At 39.5% G+C, this 25,157-nt stretch overlaps 2 protein-coding genes across 2 annotated transcripts; one reads left to right on the top strand and one right to left on the bottom strand.

Moving 5' to 3' along the window:
* Positions 1-1,334: 1,334 nt before the first annotated feature.
* Positions 1,335-1,688, bottom strand: LOC126584393 (uncharacterized). The gene has a single exon (XM_050248795.1). The coding sequence runs from the start codon at positions 1,686-1,688 to the stop codon at positions 1,335-1,337; it is 354 nt and encodes a 117-aa protein (XP_050104752.1).
* An 11,140-nt stretch (positions 1,689-12,828) lies between these two features.
* Positions 12,829-14,956, top strand: LOC126587598 (protein SUPPRESSOR OF NIM1 1-like). Its single transcript, XM_050252682.1, has 2 exons — positions 12,829-12,965; positions 13,324-14,956. Exon 2 carries the CDS (start codon positions 13,358-13,360, stop codon positions 14,786-14,788), a length of 1,431 nt encoding a protein of 476 aa, XP_050108639.1. The 5' UTR covers positions 12,829-12,965; positions 13,324-13,357; the 3' UTR covers positions 14,789-14,956.
* Positions 14,957-25,157: the final 10,201 nt, after the last annotated feature.

The following is a 25,157-nucleotide window of genomic DNA, read 5'->3' as shown; positions in this document are numbered from 1 at the left end:
TAAAAATACGACATTTCTTTCCATAAAGGTAGTGCCTCCAAATCTTCAAAGCGAAAATCACTGGTCCAAACTCCAAATCATGAGTGGAATAATTTCTTTCATGGATTTTGAGTTGTCTGGAAGCTTAGGCAATAACTTTTCCATGCTGCATCAGTACACAACCAAAACCTGATAGAGAAGCATCAGTATACACCTCAAATTCACCACTGTCATCTGGAAGAGTGAGAACAGGGGCCTGAGTGAGGCGTCGCTTAAGCACCTGAAAACTTTGCTCACAATTTTCATCCCACATGAACTGAACACCTTTGCGAGTCAACTTAGTAAGAGGTAGAGAAATTGTAGAAAAATTCTAAATAAATCTTCTATAATACCCTACCAAACCTAGAAAACTTCTGATTTCAGTGACACTCTTCGGTTGTTCCCAGTTAGATATTGCTGACACCTTTTGGGGATCCACACTAATTCCTTCAGCAGAAACTATGTGCCCGAGAAAACCAACCTGAGTTAACCAAAATTGGCACTTACTGAACTTGGCATAAAGCTGGTCATCCCTCAATCGTTCCAGCACTAGTCTCAAATGCTTCTTGTGCTCATTAACACTTCTAGAATAAATTAGAATGTCATCAATGAACACAATCACAAATCGATCCAGATACGGTCTAAAGAATCTGTTCATCAAATCCATAAATGTTGCAGGTGCATTTGTCAATCCAAAAAGCATGACACGAAATTCATAATGCCCATACCTTGTACAGAAAGCAGTCTTCAGGACATCATCCTCGCGAATCCTCAATTAATGGTAACCCGATCGAAGATCAATTTTGGAAAATACCTGAGCACATTTCAATTGATCAAACAAATCATCGATCCGAGGCAGAGGGTAACGATTCTTCACTGTCACCTAATTCAGTTGCCTATAATCAATACAAAGTCTTATCGATCCATCTTTCCTTCTCACAAAAAGAACAGGAGCTCCCCACGGGAATGTACTTGGCTGAATGTAACCTTTGTCTACCAATTCCTGGACTTGAATCTTTAATTCTCTCAACTCCGCCGGTGCTATTCGATAAAGTGCCAAGGAAATGGGATTGGTACCTGGAGTAAATTGATAGTAAACTCAATTTCCCTCGTAGGTGGCAATCCTGGTAAATCATCAGGAAACAAATCAATGAAATGCCTTACAACTGGCACATCTTCTGGACGCAAAGAAAATTCATCCTTCACAACTACATGGGCTAAAAACCCCACACAACCCTTATTCAGCAACCTTGTTGCCTGAATGGCAAAAATAATACTATTGGGGAGGACATGTTGCTCACCCATAATTGTCACTGCTAGAAGTCCCAAAATGCGACATTCGCTCGGTGCTTAGATAGGCAATCTATTCCCAAAATGACATCAAACTCAGCCAGTTTAAAAGGAATTAGATCAACCTCTAAGTTTTCCCCTTCCACAATAACTGGACAATTCAAATATTGCCATTGAGCACAAAATAATTCACCACTTGGCATTTGAATCAGCATATCAAAACCTAGTGGCTGAGGTTGAGAAGGCATAACCCGAGTAAAAGATGAAGAAACAAAAGACTGCATAGCACCCGGATCAATTAAAACTCTAGCCCAAGTATTACAAACAGGTAACGTACCGGTAATAACTCGAGGATCCTGCTCAGCCTCCTGCTGAGTCATGGCGTTCATACATCAATGAACCGGGTACCTCGCGTTATTGTTTCGACCGCCATGACCTCGAGAACTACGTCATGCTCTGTTCCCCTGATTATTGCCACCAAAAGATGTTCCAGCCTGCTGCTTGGTCGGAAACTGAGTACTCCGACTATCATTTCCTCTAAAACTCTGGCTACCTCTGCCACCAAATTGCAGACCTCTACTACCTCCATAGTTCAGAATAGTACTGCTACCATAGCTCTAACTACTACTGCCACTACCATCATAGCTTTGTCGAGCGCCAACATTCTGCACTGGCCGATATCCACCGTAGTTTGAGCCAGAGGTACAATTACCAGGTGGTGCTGAAAGACAATCACGAACAAAATGCCCGGTACCTCCACACCTGTGACAAACTACAACAGTCATCCCACAACTCCCTCGATAACGTAACCCACACTAATTACAGACTAAATATCCTGGAGTGAAATGACTGAAATATCGTCTCTCTGACTCGTTGCCTTCATTGGAAGACCCTAAGCCCCATCTTGATCGTTTAAAGGAAAAAGAATGTCTGGGACCCACAGAACTGGAGGGGCCTACTCATTCCCTGGTACTCCGCGACCGAAAATTTTGATTCCGCTGTCTATTCTGTCTTTGGGGTTGGTTCCAAGTCTGAGGTTGATCCTGTATTTCCGTATCCCACTTAGACTGTTCTATACTCAGACTTATCTTGATTATATTCTCATAAGTTCTGGGTCTCTGAGCAGCTACTAGTGTACGGTACTCCTGATTCAGTGCAATTATCGCCTGATCCATCTGTGCATGCAGATTATCATAAGTCCCGTCATGATGTCTAGCCAGGTGCCTGAAAGTGCTGTCAAATTCTGTGATGCTAAGATCACCCTATTGGAACTCTAAGTACTTCTGTCTCTTCCTTAGTCTATAGCTAGGGCTTAGAAAATAGGCAATAAAACGTTTCCTGAAGGCAGCCCAAGTCATCCAAGAACCAGGTGGATGAGATTCCTTCGTTGATTTCCACCAACTCCTAGCTTCACCCTGAATAAAGAAACCTGCAGTGCTTGCCCACTCATTTAGAGGACACTTCATAGCCTGTAAAATATCATCCATTTTCTCCAACCATTGCTCAGCCTCTTCACCATTCCCCATAGATCTCAACTCAACAACTCCATGACTTCTAGCAATTTCTAAGTATGTCTGATTCAGTCTATGACCAGGAAGAACATTCATTAAAGCATTAGTAAACTGTTGGATTCCTCCCATTATAGAAGTACGAGGTTGCCGATGCACATTCCCACCAGGAATAGCCATGATTCTGACAAAGATAACAAGATTTAGAAACACTAAAATTTACCAAATTGGTGGAAAGAAACCCTAACCATGCTCTGATACCATTTGCCACCTCCCGGCTCGGGGTGGACCACTTCCCGGGCCCGCTCCACCACTGTAGCACGATATTGTCCGCTTTAGGCCCCAACTACACCCTCACGGTTTTGTTTTTAGGAACTCACATAAGAACGTCCCAGTGGGTCACCCATCATGGGAGTGCTTTCGTGCGCTACTCGCTTAACTTCGAAGTTCCGATGGAACCCGAAGCTAGTGAGCTCCCAAAAACCCTCGTTCTAGGTAGGGATGGGAATATACATTTGAGGATCACTCCCCTAGGCGATGTGGGATGTTACAATCCACTTCCCTTAAGGGGCCCGTTGACCTCGTCGACACACCACGGCCAAGGTTACGCTCTGATACCAATCTGATACGCCCCAACCTTCATATTCTCCGAATACCAGGATAAACAATTTCTGGTCGACACCCGAGGGTGACGAAAGCCATTAATTGATTACAAGAGTAATAATTAGGAGAAAATATTCATGAATAAACATCAGAATTTAAGAGTAATAAACAAAGTTTAAGGAAGTGTCTAAGGTGCACAAGACACAATCTAAAAGAAAATTTACAAAAAGGAAAGATCATTACAAGATATCACACAAGTGAGTGATAGATTGCTACTGGTAGGGAATGCCTCTCATGCCGTCTCGTAGTCCTCGTTTCTATGACATGAATGGGGGCGTAAAACAAAGGTGAGTGGACCAAGCTCATATATACAATAACAATAAAATAATTATCAAAGTACTAACCCCTACAGTTTGTATAATGAAAACTACTAGCATAATAAGTGATGGATTTAATCAAAATCCTAGCATGCCAAAATATCTCAAAAAGCCATATCGCGGAACAACATCACGGAAATCAAAATAGTAAACGCATCGTAGATCGTCTCGTAAGCGCGGTGTGCTGCTAGAAAGATCACTGAATTATATAACTCCCGGCCCAATACCTGTTCTGTGATCTCTGCGCCCGTAGCCAGAGATTACCAACTCCCGGCCTAATGCTTGCTCCATGTCCCTCAACCTATAGCTAGGGATTATTTCTCCCGGCCTAAATACCAACACCAAATTCTCGCCCCAGGCGGCATAATGTCCTCTAGGTACGCACAAATAGTTACGCCTCTCATAAATAACCACTTCATAGTATAAAGTCATCCATCATCTAAATTATAAAGAGGGGTTTCTAAAACATGTTATGGCATCCTATTGTCATCCATCAGATAGTCTACCAGATCACGATTTTTATAGAAAATATGATATATTAAAATATAGCTCAAAATAGGCTAACATTTATTTCCTCACCAAAAACACGAGACGAAAACAATAAATTCAGTAAACAGGCTTAACATAAATCGAATCATAAATTTGTAGGCATGCTAATCATTTATGCAATTAAATTATAAAATCATGTAATTTTAGAAGGGGTCAACTCACAAATATTCCTTAGCAGAAGAGTCGTGCGGATAAGGATTAAGAATTTCTCCACTAGCAACTTTACCTAAGCACAAAAATGGTAATAAATAAATAAAAAGGATTTTCTAAAAGATTGGGCTTGAACTAAATAAAATAAGGAAATTGGGTTGGATGGGTTAAGCCCTAATAGGTTTTAGAATTCTAAGGTTTTAGGGTCAAAAAGGCTTTAGGGTAAAGAAAAGGGGTTTGGGCTTAAGCCCAAATACACACACACACACACACATACACACACACACGCGCGCAAGCACAACATGCATATGCATGCATGGCATGCATATACACACACGCACCCTAAACACACACACACACGGGCTGCACACCCACTGCTTACATACACACACAAAGGCCGACCCTAAGGCCTCATAAAAGGGCAGGCCTTTAAGCCCTTTAATGAAAACCGACCCAAGGCCTTTCAAAATAAGGCCCGTGGCCTTTTGGGGTTTTAAAACAACATAACTAAAAATAAAAGGTTGAAGCCCAAAGGTGGTTCTAAAAGGCCTAAGAGGCCTGGTTTGCCGAGAAAGAAGAAGGCCAGAGCTGCTACGGCTTCGGTCACCTGAAAACAAGGGCTCTAGGTTCTGATCTAAGTACAAACATGAAGAACAAGAGGAGAGGAAGAGATTGCTACCTTCAAATAATCGTAACACGGTCGGAGGTGACCGGAAATCCCCTCGAAGCTCACGGTTCGCCAGAAAAATAGGTGTGCTCAACCCAACTCGATTCCATGGTACAACCTACGTAAAAAGGGAATGATCAAGCTCATAAAACGCAACCAAGCATCATGCCAACAACGAGAATGAGAGATTCGTGACTTACCTAACAGAAAAAGAGAAAAGGTTCGCCGGAGCTTTGCTCCGTGCCGTCGAACTCGCAGGGCAGGGGTCCTGGGCTCGTTGCAAGCCTCCTCACTGGTGACACGGTCCTAGTGTCCAGAGGAAGAGAGTGATGCGAGAGGTAGAGGGAGAGAGGTACAGGAGAGCTGAGAGAGATAGCTACGGGATAGTTGAGAGAGACAGAGTACAGAGTGAGAGAGATGAAGAATAGAGAGGTCTTGGAGGGAGGGGGACAGAAAAAGAGAAAAGAAATAGGGTTAGATGGCTGCCACATGGCAGTCTACGTTAAAATAACAAATAATACAATTATTTTGGGGGCGGTTGTAACAATTTATTAGGTTAGTTTAAATTCACATCAATGGCTTCTTGAGCTTTAGCCCTATCGGGGCACGTTGCAAGATTTTTGACTTATAGAGTCATTAGCTGGACTCGTGCTTTTCATAGGAAGCAGATGAGGTCCGCATAGCTGCTATAGTCGTGACACTCGACTTTGTGGCTTCTTGAGCTTTGGCCTTTCCGGGGCACATTGCGAGATTTTTTACTTATAGAGCCATCATGCGGAATCGTACTTCTCGTAGGAAGCAGAGGAAGTCCATGTAGCTGCTATAGTTGTGACACACGACCTTGTCCCAGCAAAACTTAAATCATAGACTGATGGCCGGAAGTGCTGCTGTAAGTAAGCAAGCAAGTCCGCGTACTCATAGCAGGTGTAAGTCTCGGCTTACAGGCTACCTTAGGCCTGTAGTCGTAGGGTCGTTGGTTGGGTGTCTTACTTACAGAATCAGACGACCCACGTGACCACTTCAGGAGTAATCTCTGGCTCTTGGATGTGTTTTTTAGTGTGAGGTGTAGGCGAAGTCGTTCCTCAAAAACCATATCCTTCCGATTCGCAACTTTGATCCCATAAGTCGTTTAACTAGTATTGAAACACTTTGAAATCAAGCCACTTCATGAAGATTTGCACGTCAAGGACAGACCATCTTGTTCACGCGACATCTTTCATGGGCAGGGGTCCTGCACTTAATTATCTCTTCCGATTAGAGACTTGGGTCCCACAGAATTGAATCATTCAATTGGCTAAGCCTATTCTCATGGAATGACTATTTTGGCCAATTCTAGGAGTCGTCTAGCTCAGGTAGTCACTGACATCAAGGGAAACTGAGCAGTCGTACTACCCATCCACGTCTAGATATTCCGGATACGCCATGTCTATAAGTGCAGTGGGCGTCTTCTGCTTGTCACAGGGATGTAGTTCCTTCTAACTTTCTATCACTATCTAGTTACTGGTATGCAAGAAAGCCTCAGTCGAATGACCCTTATACCACTTCTTCCACATGGTTTCTGGCTATAAGAAAGAAACTTGTTACCTATCAAAGATTGTGACAATCATTGGTTTGTGACAATTATTGGTGGTTATCGTTACTTACATGTCCATTGAACACTATATCAATGCCATAAGAGCACATTAGCTTTTCCATTTCCAAACTCATACATTCTGCCTCTTTGTAATGGGCCTCGTAGGTATTATACCAGGGAGAATGCCAAGTAGCTACCAACCAAGGAGTTGTAGATCTGTCCACATTAGCCAGATCTTGCTTCAGCCACCTGTATTGTTGCCCTATGGGCAAAGTGATCACTGATTTAATGGGGATAGAAACAATAAAGAAATGACTTGTAAAGAAAAAGAAATGCAAAAAATAAGAATATTTAGGCAAGGAATAAGCTAAAACATCAGGCAAACTTTAATAACCTGATTTGCTAAAGTCAGTGTAAACTCCAAGCATGATAAAATGAACGGACCCGCTGATCGTCGTCCGGCAAATCAAAGGTGTTGCCGCGCAGACTGGGATCAAAAGGGACGGTGAGGGGCTAGGACGGGCCGTCCAAGGTGGTGGGAATTCGAGCCAATAAGAACCCATGACAGCTGCAATCAAACACGTTATCGTAGCAATTGCAGGAATCGAGGAGCACGAAAAAAATGCCATTTCTATTGGGGAAGAAAACACATTGCTTTAGTTCTCGTCCGCCATTAAATTATAATGCAATTGAATGCATTGTCAAACTGGATATTTGCCAAACAGAAAAATGAGTACCTCAAAGATCCCATGGCCAAAGCTACTTTCTCTGAATGCATTGTGAGGTAGAGGTTTGTATAAGTAACATCACCAATCAATAGAACAAGATCAGGATTGTTACTTGTCAAGTGACTTATTGTGGTAGTTGTGTTGTAAGTAAGGCCAATGTCTCCCACAACCGCTATTCTCACAGGGTAGCTCCGAGGACCAAAAACTGGCATAGTCCTGAAATGGTGGATTTCAGTCATTGCAGCTATAGAAGGATCCCCGCATTGATTAAAGTACAGTGTATTCGGTTTCAACCCTACATCGAAACAACAATTGGATCGGCAATTTATCAGAAGAACCACATTCCATCACAACTTATGTTTGGGGGATTTAAAAGTTCAGTCATTTCAGCAAAACCCAACCTTAATTCTCCATTGAAACTTTGAAGAAAATAAGAAGCAAACGAAATCAAACCTGTGAGACAAACATGGTGGATGATTCCGGAAGTGTAATTTTGGAGGCCTTCAAAATGGTAGAGCTGATCGTAAAGAAGAGAATACCCTATGGCTTCATGTGTTGGTGGATATCTCAGCTTCCCATAATGAACAACGCTTGCCACACTTTTGGGGTCCAATAGACATGTGTTACCGTTGTGGTTTCAAAGCGTGATTCTCCAGATCTCAAGACTTTCAACTTCAAGAATAAAGGTAAGACACAACCACCATAGAAATAGACATATGTTACCATTGTGGTTCCAAGGACTATTGGTCATGCATTTGCCGAGCACTTACTCATGTTGTTGCTAAGTATCATTCACGTCGTAAAGTCATACAGACTAACTTTGTTCAAGTTGATAATCCCGAAGTTACCACTATGTAGTTTTTTGATTTTCAAGAGTCATCTACACTGATGGAAGATTATAACTTTTAAACAGGGGCCAACATGTATCCGAGTTCCCCCTAGTGGCTAAACGCCCTCTTAATATTTGGTTCAAGTTTTTGAACAATTTTCTATGGAGTAATGTTAGGATCCTTAGGGAGACTAAATTTAAAGACAATTTTGTGAATTAAATGACATCTAAGTTGTTGATTAGATTATTAATTAAAATGGATGAACGTGATCATTTCTTATTGGTGACACATCATTTGGTTTGCAAATTTTGTCTACAAATTTAGCCTCCTAGCATTACTCTTTTTCTATGTATTTCAATTATTTATTGGTGTTTTGTTTTAAATTTTGGATAATTACTTTATGAGTATGATTCTCGGGTGATTAGTGAATGAATGAAATTTAAATTTCCTTATACATGTGACTAAAGGCGAATTCAAACAAAAGCAATATTGCTAGCCACTGTGAGGTTTGGCCATTCTTCGACCCTTTAGTATAGATAATATCGAATGTATTAAAATAAATAAATTTTAGCAATTTTTGAGATTCAAAGACCGTTTTACAAGTAATTATCGAGTAAGGCTACCAATCCTTGATATTTATATGGTTGGGCATAATGCATGTGGTCCAATATCCTAGTAGATTGGAAGTTGATTTCTACCTTGTGTGTTAAGTTCGAACATCCCTCCTCATCTAAGTTATTATAAAAGTTTCGAATCATCTATTTAATAATAATAATTTTAAAAAATATGGTTGGCATAAGGCTGCGTCCTTTTTATTTTATTTTTATATGCAACGATAGCTTGTATTAACAAGCCATAAATGAGGGAACAAAAAACAAAAAAACAAAAAAAGTTTCTGATTTCTAGAAATCCTTAACTAAACAACAAAAACAACTACTGTGAAGGGCAAATCAAGCTAGCTGATGGATTATGTCGGTGGCTAAAAGGCACACATGGGAAGGTGTTTAGGCCCAAATAGTTTTTAGGGTCAATAAAAGATAAACTCTGGTGATTGTAATCATCATTGGTGTAGATAATATCGTTTGTTCAAAACAAAAAAAGTTTGGGGTAGTATTCAAAACAAGGCCGTAAGACAGTACCCCAAAAGTAACTCATTTAGGAATGTACCAATAATTTCCAGTCAAGTATTCAAACGAAGAATTGCAGACTTCAAGCATTAAAAATCAACTCTAACAAATCCAATAATCTCAACAGTTTACACTTATCAGCAAAATTAGACCGATACTGGAGGCATGAGTATCTCATAGCATGCTTTCTCCTTATCATTTTCTTTGTTCTTGTTCTTCCTTGCAAGACAAAGAGAAAGAGAGCAATCAGCCGGCACTTGAAATCAACTTTCCGATTTCATTCAAGATCAAGCCTCGACGACCCTTGAAGAAATCACAAGTCTGATTCAAGATCAAGTGTCCACCACCCTTGAATCAAATTTAGCTCCGAATAAAAGGAGTAAATTCGGTCATTGGAGGAAGTCTAGCAGAAATAAATAAATAAATAAATAAACCCGCCAGCCCAATTCAAGATTAAGCCTGTGGAAAATCAACCTTTGGAGGAAACCAGAAAACCCTCCAGCTCTGTTCAAGATTAATCCTATGGAAAATCAACAAATTGGAGGAAATTAGAAAATTTTCCAGCCGAATTCAAGATCAAGTCTCGACGGCTCTTGGATCGACATCTACGTTAAGGGACTTCAAAATGCATCTTGTACACATGACAAGCACATGTATATGACGCGTCTTGAAGTGGGGGCATTTGTAGACATCGAAATTTCGATGAAATAAATATTGACCAATGCATTAAAATTTCAACGTTCACGTGTCACATAAATTTTACACGTAGCATGTGACTTAACAAAAAGTCGAAAAGAAATCTTATAAGTCATCAAATACAAATAGGACACGTGTGAACACATGGCAAAAATGATTCATTTCATCTGAATATTATATTCAAAATTAGACCTTGAAAAATTCTATAAATAGAAGCCAATTTAATTCATTTCACTTCACCAATGGACAAATACATTTCTCTACTCCCAAATTGAAAGAGAATTCCCCAAATCCTTGAAGCTTTGAAACTCTAAAGCTTTCAAGCATCCAACCTCCCAAATTCCCAAGAATCCCAAAGGATCAAGAAAGCTCTCTTCATTCTTTGTCAAATCCTTGGAGAAATTGTTCATCAAGATCAAGCCCCGAAGGCCCTTGAAAATCCGTTCATCCTCGTTCATCAAGATCAAGCCTAACGGCCCTTGAAGAAATCCACACAATTGTTCATCAAGATCAAGCCCCGAAGACCCTTGAAGATCTGTTCATCCTCATTCATCAAGATCAAGCCCAACGACCTCTTGAAGAAATCCACACAACTGTTCATCAAGATCAAGCCTCGAAGGCCCTTGAAAATCCGTTCATCCTCGTTCATTAAGATCAAGCCCAAAGGCCCTTGAAGAAATCCACACAACTGTTCATCAAGATCAAGCCCCAACGACCATTTGGATCAACAGTCCATCCACAAATCTACACCTTACGATAATAGAATCAAATGATCAAATTGTAAAAGAGATTGTAACCCCAAAATTAATACAAAATATTATTTTGTACACGTGTTCTCGTTTCATTTGTCACAGGAATTTCCATGTTTACAGGCTCCTTTAACATTGTTACAATATGGGGAAAGGGAACCTCTCCGGATCTCTTCCTCCTAATCCACCAAGTCCAGGAATCTAATGGCTACAAATAAGGGCCCACTTTAAAAGTTATAATAACTTTGGTTGTTGGATCAAATTTCAATGGCCCGGATCCCTAGACTTGGTGGATTATGAGGAAGGGATCGGGAGAGGATCCTTTTCCACAATATGGTAGTTGTGCTCTCAATGATTAAATTTTGTAATCCTCTCTTTGCTCCTTTTTTCCCTAAACATTCTTTAGACCCTACAGTCGCGACCTTAAAGGGGGAGATACCATTATTAATGTAACCTTCCATTAATTTTAATGTAATAAATAAAAACAAATTGAGGGGCCAGGAGTTTGATGTCCCAAAACTAGTGTCTTCATCATGTCTTCTTTCTAACTTTGTGACACTTATGCTTCAACATAACACCAATTCAATAGTGTTTTTTTAGTACATCAATATTTTTTATACTAAGGGGAGAATGAGTTCGGCTAAGCCACACAATGGGCAGCCTAATTTGGTATCAATTTTACCATCCACGAGATTCAAACTTAAGACCTCTCACTTCTAAGTGAAGAGGAATACCACCAGACCGTAGTACTGAGTGGCAACACTAATTCAACAGTGTTAACATTAAAAAAAATTAAAGAAAAACAATAGCATCCCTTAACTACCCAACGACCATCTATCTCAACCAGTCCCACCCGTCGTCTGCGAAGCTCTTCATTAGCGACGAAGCTTACCACTTCACCATTTCTCTCATTTCCTCTCTCTTCAAATTAGAGAAGTGTTGTTGCAAAAACCCTTATATGATGGATCTAGCCCATCAACAAATTTTTGGTATTTTGGAATCTAAGGATTAGCCACAATTCATTATTTTTTTTCTGGAATTTGAGGATAGCCACAATTCATTTTTTTGGTTCTTTCTGAAATTTGAGGATAGCCACATTTTCTAAAAAACCAAAGAAAGCCAAAGATTTCAATTCCTTCAAAAGTATTGTGCGTTGATTTGGATTGCGTTGTTGATTAGTGTGGCCGCCAACGAGCTTGTGTGTGGTTTGGTGGTTGATTATGGGCCAATGTTCTAAAATACGCTAGGCGCTAGTAGGACAGTAGGTTAGGATCTAGAATTTAAGTAAATTATTATATCGTATAAATAACTGCCTATGTACACTTAAAAAAATACATAATTTTTATTGAGAGACATAAATTGCAAATTAGAATGACATAAAGATTATAAAGTATTAACATAATGAAAACATGGAAGCAAACATATAATATGTGTTCAAATAAGTATTTAACAAATCTCGTACAAATTATTGAAAAAGATAAATACAAAATAATGGTTATCTATTTTATGTCTAAATAAGAGTTGCAAACTAAGCAAGTGTCTAGGCGGGTTTGGGCAGCCTAGGCAGGTGCCTAAGCGGTTTAGGCAACCGCTAAGCAGGTCTAGACTCTATTTCTTAATTTTCAAATGCCTAGAGATTAATCGAAACGATAATCAGCCGTCTAGCGCTTAGGCGGAGATTTTTAAAACAGTGTTATCGGGTAGGTGGAGAGTTTGGCACCTTTTGCTTTTCTTTATTTTCTTTTTATTTGTTATATTAGTCTTTTGAAAAAATAACACCGTTAAATTAAAAGTTAAGTTTATAGGCATAGATAACTGTTAAAAAGTTAAGAGAGCAAACACAAATGAGACACTGAAAAGGAGACAGCAAACTGTGGACGAATTTCCGAGGGTAAGTTTGTAAATTTGGGACGGTGTTGAAAAACGGTCGCACAAGAATCAAAATAAAAACCCCTCTCTGCCATCGCATTATCGCAGGCAGCTGCACGAACAAAACGCAGAAGATAGATTTTCTGCGCCGAGTCTGCCCCTTTCCCTCTCACTCGCAGCGCTGCTTCTGCTTCGGTCTCTTCCTCTTCCTACTGCCTAGTATACAACAAGGTAACTTTATTTCTAGCTTTTTATTATTCAATTTCAGTTTATATATATATCTTTTTTTAAATGAAAGAACGATACTTTTTTTGTTTCAATTCTTATTTCGCTTTTGAATTTCAATTGGCATTTTCAGTAGGGTTAAATTTTTTAATGTATCCATGAGTTTTTTTTTTTAATTAGTAAATTAAAGCAAATTCAAATGCTACTGAGTTTTTCAGAATCTTTTAGCCAAGATCATGCTTTTGTCGCTGATTTTAACGTTTGTGCCAGATGATATGAGCTTTTGAGAATCAGCTTAATTAAAGAGAATGTGTAATTGTGGAATCTTCTGATCTTGTTGTGTTGGCTTTTGTGAGTGTAATAGAACAAGGGTGAGGTCGATACTTGACATTGCACGAATGACGAACAAAACATCCAAAATTGGACAAGATTTGTTGGTGAATATTCTGTCAACTTTGCCTCCGAAATCTCTGATACGATTCAAGTGCGTCGCTAAATGGTGGCATGCTCTCATCAACGACCCCTGGTTCGTCGACAAACACCTCTCCCATTCCTTGCTGGACGATCAATCCACTCGTGTCCTTTTAAAAAGAATGTTAGTCCCTCCTACAGAAGACCCAAATGGTGACAAAATTCAATCCGTATTCTCAGTACTTACTTTTGACAATGTCATTGTTGATGATGACGATGATGGTGTGCATAAGTGTAGCACTCTTTCTGGGATCGAGGACATCAATATTCCTCTTTCTATGAGTCTAGAGATTGGAGATGATCGATCATTTCATGTTATAGGTCATTGTGATGGGATCATTTGTCTAGCTCGGCCTAATTCTACTAAGGTGCTTTTGTGGAATCCGGCAATTCAGGAATTCAGGGTCCTTCCCTTGGAGACATACATTCCAGATTGGTTTGACGAAGCATCCCGTAGGGATCCTCATCCTTGGTGGTTGGGTATGCCTTACATGCCACTAACAAGTCGGTTCAACGATGTTTTGGGATTAGGCTATGATCCTAAATCCAAAGATTACAAAGTTGTCAAAATTGGATTTTCTGGTTCAGAATTGCATGGCGACACAAAACATTTGATTATTCATCCTCCCAAGGTAGTAGTGTATACCTTGGGAACAGATTCGTGGAGAGAGATCAAGCCTTGTTCTTTAGAAACGGAAACTACTTTCCTTTGGCCTGAAACTTTTCAGGTGTACTTCAAGGGGATGTGTTATTGGATAGGAAGTGAGCAACAAAAGGAATTTGTCCATAGCTATGATGCCGCCTATCAGGAGGAAGAAAAGATTAGGCGAGTGATCGTGTTGTTTGACATGAGTTGTGAGGTGTTTCATGACATACTGTTACCACATGAGATGCTAGAGTTCAACGATTTCAGAGGAGTTGGCCTTGACATTCGTCTTAAGGTGTGGAATGAATCCATCGCTCTTTTTCGCTTGAATATATATACTTTTGAGGATGGTGATGCACTAACCTTTGAAATGTGGCTAATGGATGATGATTCTGGTGGTGGTGGGACTAATGAAGGTAGTGTTTGGACAAAACACTTTGCATCCAAGATCCCAACGTTCTCAATGTCCCCTGTCCACCTGCGCAACACATTGGCAATGTGGAAGAGCGACGAGGTTCTTCTGTTAACGGATAATGGATGCATAGTCTGCTATAACATCCGTACTAAAAACCTTAAAAATCTTCCAATTCAAACTGCTGTAAGGATTATTCCCTGTTTTCCTCCACCACCGTCTTATTTTCCACTGTGCAAAGCAAATCATTCGCCTCTTGTATATGTGAAGAGTATAGTTTCGGTCATGGAAGGCAACTAGAAGTACAAGAGTACGTAGTACTTGATACAACATGCATCAATAAGGGCGTAGAACTTGGAGTCGATAGAAATTTATATGTTGTATATTTGATTATGTTTGATTATTGTATTAACAATCCGCAACTGTGAAGAAATACAACCGTGAAATGAAATGATGAGTACCCGCAAATATCCACCTTGTGGTGTCGCCTTGCAGCGACCAAGATGGTGTCAATACTCAATAGGGCGATATGAGGGCTTGTGGTAGGTATTTTTACCACCTACAAAAGTAGGGATAAAAACACTTAAAAATACTTGCAAGAGTACAAGGTTGTCGTAGTATAGCAGCTCAAGCAAGGTCGTTTTCCACAGAGATTGATTGAATAATTTGTATTTAAACTAATCCTTAGCTAATTATTTAGAACAAAATTGCTTAAAGGTTGATTTTGGAATTTAAAATAATAAAAACGAATTTTAAAATAAAACAATTAAAGAAGTTAACAAAGAAAAACTAAAGAAAATAATTTTGAAAATAAAGTTAAAAACCTAGGGTTCCGCCGTCCCCTTAACAATCCTATGTAGTTTTACCAATTACTTATGAATTACACATGCAACTTTGAAGGTTAGGTTTTCCTTATGCATATTATCCTCGTGATATTCAAGCAAGAACATATATCTAACACGCAATCCGTCTGTGATATTCAGATCAAATATAAAGATGCAAGACTCATTAAGTTTTATGAAAACCTTTTGAAAAACCATGCAACCCCTAAGAGCGTAATATTCGCCTTAGGTGAAATTACAATTATTAACCACAAGAAGCAATACTCAATCCTCCGGTGATATTCCGATCGAATTGCATCCGATTACTTATCTAAACATCCTAATGGTAGCTAAGCATTAAGACATAGAGACAGTTCAAGCACAATGATTAATAATTCAAAGTATACATGCATAATATCATGAGCAATTGAATAAAGACTACATATTCATGCTAAGGCTCAAGGCTTCGCCCTAGCAAACGAAAATTAGTTACTAACAATCATACAACGAAATATTATTAAAAATAAGGGTAGAGAACACCTTGAAAATAAACTTCAAAGTCTCTCTAAATTAGTGTGTGCGTTCTCTCCTATGTTGCCTCTCCTCCCTCAACCCTAATGGCTAAAAGTCTTATTTATACTATTACAAAATAAAACCCTAAAAGGTCTTAGAATAAAACTAGGAAACCAAATAAATTGAAATAAAATAGGAAACATAATCCTAAATTAACTAGATAAATTCGTCCAAAATCTGCACAGCCTCAAAACAGCCACGTTTCTGGATCTTCAGGTCTCCAAAACAGGTCCAAAACGGCTAGAAATAAAGCTTGAGATGTCCCGAACATAAGTGCAGAAGGCTTTGAACCCAAAAGACATCATCTTAGATGCCAAAAAGCCCAAAGAAACCCAATACGTCAGTTTGACAGCACTGCACGCTGCTCCTTTATTCTATCGCCAGAAAATCATCGCTTGGTAGAAAAATCTGATATTTTGATATGATCAAGCCAAGTGACTCATGAACGTCTTCCAACTAGAATTACTCCAAAATTCATCCATTTGACCACGTTTTGCTCCAAAGGAATTCGAAAGTCCTCTATCGAAAATACAATTCAAAGTATCAAAATTCTTCCAAAATAAGAACCAAAATATACCAAGAATAGGGTTAAATATATAATATAAAATTCACTTATCAGCTAGCACTAGGGTTAGCAGCAGGAAAGGGTTTTAAAACTTCGAGTTTTAACGAAAATGACAAAATAAAGGGTAAAGTGAATAGTACCAGGATTGACATTTTAGTGTTAAAATGTGGTTTTTCGTTAAAGTGAATAGTACCGGGAGCTTTTCATTAAAGTTCCCAATTGAAATAGCTATTTACTTAATCCTTAAGTTAATTAATTATCTGCAAGCGTTATAAGTAAGTTCAAAAGAAACCATGAAGAGGAGAGCTCCAAAATTTCAAAGATAAGAATAACTACTGCTAGAAGGTAGTGGTTGAAACTTCAATAATCAATTGAATGGACGTCCAAATCGAGTGTAGTGTAAGTTGTACGTTTTTAGAAGATAGGATACACAAAAAATGTCCAAATTGTTTATGAATTTATTCGATTAGAACCATGTTTAGCTAGCGTGATCTTGAGTAGATTTTTGAAACAAAATTATAATCTAAAAGTTGAGACTATTAGCTAGCATAGGGTCTGAATCTGATATATGAGGAACCACTGTAATTGGGTTGATTGGGTTCATGATGAATCATCCAATAGACAGTTACTACCCTTTATAGCATGCATATGAGAATGCAATGCCTTGGACATCAAGAAAGAGGCATTCCCTAATTCAGAATATGTTCACACACTCACTTCGCCTTAATTAATTCTTTGCTAGCTATCTTCAACTGAATCTTTCTCTACACTACCCTTAACCTCAATTCTAACTACTCAAACTTGGAGTCGATAAAAATTTATTTGTTGTATATTTGATCATGTTTGATTAATGAATTAACTAAACAAACGGCATGTTGTATTAACAATCTGCAAATATGAAGCAATACAACCATGAAACGAAATGATGATTGACGACTATCCGCAGATATCCATCCTGCGGTGTCGCCTTGCAACGACAAAGCGGGTGTCAATAGGACGATATGAGTTCCCCGGTCTGAAGGCTAGCTCCTGGGTTAGCAGCAGCAAATTGAAATAGCTTTTTACTTTAATCCACAAGTTAATTAATTATCTGCAAGTGGGATAAGTTCAATAGAAGCCATGAAGAGGAGAGCTCCAAAATTTTCAGTAAGAATTATTACTGCTAGAAGGTAGTGGTTGAAAGTTGAAACTTCAATAATCAATTGAATGGACGACCAAATCAAGTGTAGTGTAAGTTGTGCGTTTTTACAAGATAAGATACACAAATAATGTCCAAATCGTTTATGTATTTATTCGATCAGAACCATGTTTAGCTAGCATGGTCCTGAATGGATTTTTGAAACAGAATTATAATCTAAAATTGAGACTATTAGCTAGCTTAGGGTCTGAATCTGATATATGAGAAACCACTATTGGGTTGATTGGGTTGATGATGAATCAACCACTACACGCTTACTGCCCTTTATAGCATGCATATGAGAATGCAATGCCTTGGATAACAAGAAAGAGGCATATTCCCTAATTCAGTATATGTTCACACTTACTTGACCTTAATTATTATCTTGTTTGCTAGCTAGCTTCACCTTAATTCTAACTATTTAAACACCTGTTAATTCCTTGGAAATGTTAATTCACACCTACTTCACTCTTTAGCCTTCTTTATTTTTTCTCCTCCCATCCTCCCTCCCTGTGTTCTTCTGATAACCGCTTGACAATCATGCACTTCTTCAAGATTGCTCTCCTTGTCCTCACTCTTTACTTCATCACCTCTCTCGGAAAGATCAATGCTGCCACACCATATGACATCTTCCAGTTCGTCTAGCAATCCCCATTGGCCTTCTGCTACGGAACCGATATCTGCGGAGACCAACCAGTACTGCCCCGTACCTTTACGACGCACGGCCTCTGGCCAAGCAGCAGCACCAATCCAGCTGCTCCTTTAACCTGCGCTGGTACCGCATTCAGCCGTAGTGAGGTGCACATCGCATACATATACTCATTTCAGTTTTTTTTTTTTTTTTAATGCGGCTTTCTGAAATGCATGTACTTTCTCGTCTTTGTGCTTCAGATGAATGATCCCGACAATCAATATCTGCAACTACTTTTGTCCTATTCCTGGCCCAACTTCAACATTAGACAAACAAATACGGATTTCTGGGAGTATGAGTACAACAAGCACGGCAGGTGCTCGGACAATACATTTTCCCAGACACAATACTTCCGTGAAGCTTATAGATTGTGGTCTACCTACAATGCACTCCATCTATTTTCTCAAACAACTTGGATTGTACCAGGCTATCCATATCGTTATATCGACCTTGAATTGGCCATTCGACGGACTATAGGAGGGAAAGCACCTCTTCTTATGTGCAAGTATGACGGGGTGAGCCCGTATCTGGTGGAAGTCGTCATCTGCTTTGACTACACTGCAGCGAATCCGGTCGATTGTGTCAGGACAACAAATTGTGGAAATCCTAATGCATTGGTATGGTATTTACTCTTCTAGGTATATATAGTGGCTACATATATCTATATTAATGTAATAAGAACAACAATATAATGATGATTTCGAATTTATCGATCTCACCATTTCATATCCTAAGTAAATGTTATGTAGTATGTAGTTATGTACATGACCTGATGAATTCTGATTACGGTAATTTGCAGTGTGTTACTTTTGTGCTTTGATTTTTCTTTGCCAATTTGTTTGGGGTAGTAGATTCCAAAGTTCGGTTCTAATTTGTTTTAAAAGCCTTTCAAATCCGTCAAAATTAATTAGACCATGAAATGCCCCAGTTAAACATGATCAAATATGGGGCAGACAGTTGTACTGAAACCCAATTGCTATGCATCCTGCAAATATATAACATAATTGGCACAATATTACAAATGTTTTGGACAAGAGACGGTAAGAAATTATATCATTCACTCAAACAACAGGTGATAATGATAGAATTACCAAATTCCGACCAACTCTAAAAATTACCAAATTTTACAGGCGAGTAGAGTTCAAGGAGAGGAACAACTTTCACACATGTGACCAAGGCCAATTTGGCCTGGAAAAGCGTCAATTCAACACGAACCCGCCGGAACTCTATAATTTGGGTGTCCTCAATTCGACTCCATAGCAACTCCGACGCCCCCAAACTTGTTTGGGCTTTGTTCCTGAGCTCCAAAGGAGTATTTTGGTGGTGGTAATTGAAGGATTTTGTATCAGATTTGGTGGATTGACACCTATGAACTCACACACCCACCGATGCGGTTTGCATAATTTCAGGGCAAATTTTCATCTAATTTATGGTGGAATAGGCAGAGGGAAGGTCATGGAACCCTTTTTCAGTTGGTTTGGTACCATAGTTCGTCGAAAAAATCGACGAAAAACCATCGGAGGAGGTGGAGAAGGCCGGGTCAGGTCGGAAATATAGAATCGGTTTGAAGGATCCGGTGCACTTCCTCTCCTTTCCCCTCCTTGTTCTCTCTTCTCATTGGCCCATTTCTCTCCTCCTCCCTCTCCTTTGTCCGGTTCCTCCTTTTTCTCTCCTTTCTTTTCCATCTCCACCCTCAATTTCTCTCATTCCTTCAATCTTGGCCACACACGTGGCTCCCCAAATTTTGCTCCAAAAATCTGAAGCCTTCTAGAATGTAGGAAAATTACCAAAATATCCCTAACTTTCAACGTTAATAACTTCTTCGTTATAACTCCGATACACGAACAGTTTGCGCCCACGTGTTCATGAGATCGAGCTCTATTTAAAAATAAAAATTTTGATCTCAAATGGTCTATGGATTTTAAAAAATAAATTTCCAAATTCCAAACTTTGTAATTAGTTTAATTTTAAGACTAAACTCAAATAAATTATTATAAATTCTCAAATAAAAATCATATAAAATCTCAATAATACCAATACATAAATTATAAAAATTTCCGGAAACAAAACACTAAAATTTCCCAAATCTATTTTTATAACTATAAATCGATTTATTTTCGATTTTCTCCACACATTCATATATTTAAATTTTCAGGGTATTACAATTTAATTGGGTCCTTTGGTTTAAAAGGCTAAGGGATTGGGCTGCCCAAATGGGTTGGGTGAAAAGGGTTTTGGGTCTAAGGTTTATGGGTCACCGGACAAAAGGAAGAAGAAGGCCAGAAATCGGCCGGAGAATTCTCGAGCTTCAATGGAGCTCGAAACTTAGTCAAAACAAGTGAACTAAAATACCAAAATGAAGCTCGTGAAGCAAGGAGTCGAAATATACCTTCCTCATGGCTAATCGTGGCCAGAATATGATCAGAAAATGTTTGCAAGTCCCGGCACCTCGTCAAAAAACAGGGAATATAGTCCTTCGAGGTGTTTATTCGTATTTTGACGTCCAAAACACAACAACATGGTCATAAAAGAACTATAGGTGACACGTCCCGATCCCGATGTCCTCGGGACATCGGGATGGCCACGTGTTGGCCGACACCCGAAGGGTGACGAAAGCCATTTAACTAAGTAAAAGCTTAGAAATAAGCTAAAACGGGCAGAAGGAACTAGCAACATAATATAAAAATTCAACTTCTAATTAATAAAATTATGGTCATACACATAATATCAGAGCATACGTCTAGTCACAGAGTACAAATAGAATTCAAGATAGAGGAGTGCTATATTACAATAGATGTCGAAGCAGAGGAAATATAACACTGAATCATTGGTAGGGAAAAGCCTCGTAGCTTAAATCGTAATCCTCGTTCGTATGTCCTGAAGGGGGCGCAAAACAAACATGAGTGGACCAATTTGATATAAATATAATAAAACAGTTATCAACATACTAACCCCTAGGTTTATGAAAACACATATATATAATGAAAAACATAGGTTTTCTGAAACCTAACATGATGTGCAGTGTCTAAAAATCATAACTTGTATATATAATAATCATTAGTGAATTGTCCGATAACCCCCAGACCCCATGCAGGCTCCCCGTCTCTGAGCAGACAGTCAGAGGAAAATAAATTTCAGGCCCCATGCCGGCTCCCCGTCTCTGTGCTAAATAGCCAGAGAAAACACACTCCAGGCCCTATGCCAACACCAAACCGTCGCCCGGGACGAACCGGAATCTATCCCTACGTCCCGTAGCGGAAAGGACAACTAGGTAAGCACAAAACCACTGAACATATATATATTGAAAAGCAACTTCATAGTATAAAGTCATCCATCATCTATACTATAAAGAGGTGTGCAAAACATGTTCTAAATATCATATCGTCATCCATCGGATATTCTATAAGAACATGGGTTATAGGAAAAATAGTAATAATTCAAACTAGCCTCAGTAAGCATGTTATCTCAAAGCGTCTCATAAAACATAATTATTAAATCATGCTTTTCATGTATGCATTTCTACTATCAAAACATGCATTTTAGAAGGGGTCCACTCACAGTACTTCGCCGCCGAAGAGCCACGCAACTAGCGAAGACAGAAACGCCACTATAATTGCTCCTAAGCACATAAAGGGCTCAATTAATAAAACTATGTAATAGAAATTGAATTTGGGAAGACGGACGTTGGAAACGGATTCAGAACATCGAATTACCTTAAGAAGAGTTTCGGTTAAATTCGTAAACGTCAATAGAATATTCCTAGAATATTCCCTAACAGAATATTCCCTAACAGAATATTTCCCATAAAGGGTTTGGACCGGATAGGGTTACGGGTTTAGCTAATTAGGTGGGCTAGGTTTAGAGGAGAAGGCTTAGGGCCCTGGTTCAAAAGGCCAGAAAGCCTTAAGCCTAAGGGTTTTGGGTTTCTAGATAAAAAGGCTTAGGGCCTTAGCTAATTTGGCCCAAAGGCCTTTAACTTAAAACAATTAATAAAATAAATAATAAAACTAAAATGGGTTTTGGGTTGGGCTTGGCAGAAAAGGCCCAAAGGGCCTGGGTTTGGTAGGTCGTCGGACCCAAGGATGAGAAGGCAAGAATTCGGCCAAAAATCCACACCAACTTTAAACGGCCATAACTTTGTCAAAACTCAACGAAATCGAGGGATTCAAAAACAAAACTTGTAGCCCTCGAAGAGAGGAAGAGAATGGTACCTACACGACATCTAACTCGCCGTTTTTTGGCCATAAAACCCCTCGAAAGCCACTAAGGTTGCCGGAAACTGGGTAAGATTCAAATGGATATAACTTCTTCAATACTCAACGAAATTGGGTGAAACAAAAAGGAAAGTTGTAGTACTCAGCGAGACGAAGAGATTGATACCTTGCACACCGGCCAACTCGCCATGGTTTGGCCAAAAATGGCCTCGAAAGTGGCGGGTTCCTCGTCGGAATCTGAGAAAAGGTTTTATCAAGTTGGTTTCTATATAAAACTCACCCAAACTCCCGTGTAAGCTCAAGATCGTGCCAGGAGTAGAAAAACTAAAATGAAATGACGTGATACGGTCCTTACCCAAAGTCGGGGATACAAGGCTCGTCGAGAGATTCGTCAAGGACGACAGCTCTGCTGCGATGGTGAGTAGTAAGGGTGATAGGGGTGAGTGATAGTGATGAAGTTCAAGAAGGGTGGGGGAGAGGAGGCGCACATAGTGGTGGTTGGGTGTGTGCTGCTCGGATAGAGGGAGAGAAAGACAGAGAGAGCGGGTGGGGGAGAGAGCTCGGGGGAAACAAAAGGAGAAAAGAAGAAAGAAAGCTTAGGGAGACTTCCATGTGGCAGCTAAGAAGAGGGGACTGGGGACAAACAGGGGGTGGGCCCCTTGGGCTCACCAATTAAGACACAAAACCATTTTTAAAAGCAAGATAAACTCAAACTTAATGAAAATACAATTTAAATTAGGGGTGGGTGTAACAATAGGGACGAAAAGAGAAGCATTTGGAGTGTTTTGAGGCTTACCCAAATTGGAAAAGTTACAAAATCATTTGAAGTCACGTTGGGGAACTTTGTTCTCGTCGGAGCTTGGAGTTAGAGTCTCACGGCTCGGTTTTTCCCACGTAACAGGGCTCGGGTTCGAGCTCGTGAGGTCTATAAGGTGAAATGGGTGGTTTCTCAGGTGGTGCTTTACCCCACGGCACCCTTCGGTGCTTGCTGAGAAAGAAGGGAAAGAAGTGAGAGTGAGAGAGATAAAGTGAGAGGGAGAGTGAGACTCACGGGAGGGAAGAAAGAGAGAAATAGAGTGAGAGAGAGAGAGAAGGGAGAGGGTAAGGACAAACTCCAAAGGTGGGCCCCTTGGGCACACCTATTAAGGCCCTCAAAAATAATATTTTAAACCAATATCCCAATCCAACATGAAATTACAACATTACCCTTTCATTCTGTAAAAATCCAGGATAGGTTGTTACACATGTACTCCTTAACTCTAGTGTGATAATCAATCAGCTATCTCTCTTGCCAAAAATCCTTTGTTTCATGCTAGAACAAAGCATGTAGAGATTGATTACCACTACATTCGAGAAAAGGTGTTATCAAAGGTCATCTCATTCCATTTTATCTTCACTCAAAATCAAATTTCATATATCCGCACAAAATCTCTTTCTAAAGATCGGTTTTAGCTCTTAAGATCCAAATTGTCCCTTCGAACTCCTTAGTTCAGTTTGAGGGGGGATGTTAAGGATAGTATTGTTAAAGATTCAATTGGTGATAAAACTTAGAGCTAGTTAGTTTGTTGTGGTTGTTGTATTAGACTAGTAATTAGTTAAGATTGTTGTATAGGTGGCAAGGTGGTTAGAAGGCTAGAGTTATATGAGAGTGTGTATATATATAAACATACCACAACATTGTAATTTATTCTCTTAATCAAGGAAATTCATTTTCTCAAACAGAATGCAGCCTCATTGACGAAAGGTTAAGGTGCTTGTCAAGGTGAACGGCGTGAACGTTGCGAAATTGCAGCGAGGAGGCCGACGACGAGGTTCGGGTTGCTGGTGGCACCGATTCAGAGGGCGGTGTTGCTGAGGTGCTCGAGGGTGAGCTAGCGCTTGTAGACGATGGAGCAGGCATCACAGTTGGGCTTGGAGTCGAGCTGCTGGAATACCTCGACGATCTTTTTACTACATAGACTTTCCTCCGAATACTCTATCACCACGGAAACTATTAATTTGATTTACAAATTGAGGGCCAGGAGTCTAATGTCTAGTGTCTTCGTCATGTCTTCTTTCTAACTTAGTGACACATGCTTCAACTTAATACCAATTCCACAGTGTTAACATTTAAAAAAAAAAACTAAAAATTAAAGAAAAACAACAACATTCCCTGAAAAGATAACACTGTTAAATTAAACAGTGATATAGTGTTATCGGGTAGGTGGAGAGTTTTGCACCTTTTATTTTTCTTTTATTTCTTTTTTATTTGTTATATTAGTCTTTTGAAAAGATAGCACCGTTAAATTAAAAGTTAAGTTTATAGACAGCTGTTAAAAAGTTAAGAGAACAGACACAAAGAAGACACTGAATTGGAGGCCGCAAACCAAGGCCGAATTTCGAAGGGTAAGTTCGTAAATTTGGGAGGGTGTTGAAAAACGATCGCACAAGAATCAAAATAAAAACCCCTCTCTGCCATCGCATTATCGCACGAAGCTGCATGAACAAAATGCAGAAAATACATTTTCTGCGCCGAGTCTGCCCCTTTCCCTCTCACTCACAGCGCTGCTTCTGCTTCGGTCTCTTCCTCTTCCTACTGCCTAGTATACAACAAGGTAACCTTATTTCTAACTTTTTATTATTCAATTT

The sequence above is a fragment of the Malus sylvestris genome, chromosome 10 (assembly GCF_916048215.2).
Source record: "Malus sylvestris chromosome 10, drMalSylv7.2, whole genome shotgun sequence".
In the NCBI taxonomy this organism is placed as follows: domain Eukaryota; kingdom Viridiplantae; phylum Streptophyta; class Magnoliopsida; order Rosales; family Rosaceae; genus Malus; species Malus sylvestris.
The sequence above is the reverse complement of the archived record's forward strand: the minus strand, read 5'-3'. Positions and strand labels throughout refer to the sequence as shown.

What these genes read in the sequence shown, in the direction of transcription:
- LOC126587598 (XM_050252682.1), top strand. Translation starts at nt 13,358, where the DNA reads ATGACGAACAAAACATCCAAAATTGGACAAGATTTGTTGGTGAATATT.
- LOC126584393 (XM_050248795.1), bottom strand. Translation starts at nt 1,688, where the DNA reads ATGACTCAGCAGGAGGCTGAGCAGGATCCTCGAGTTATTACCGGTACG.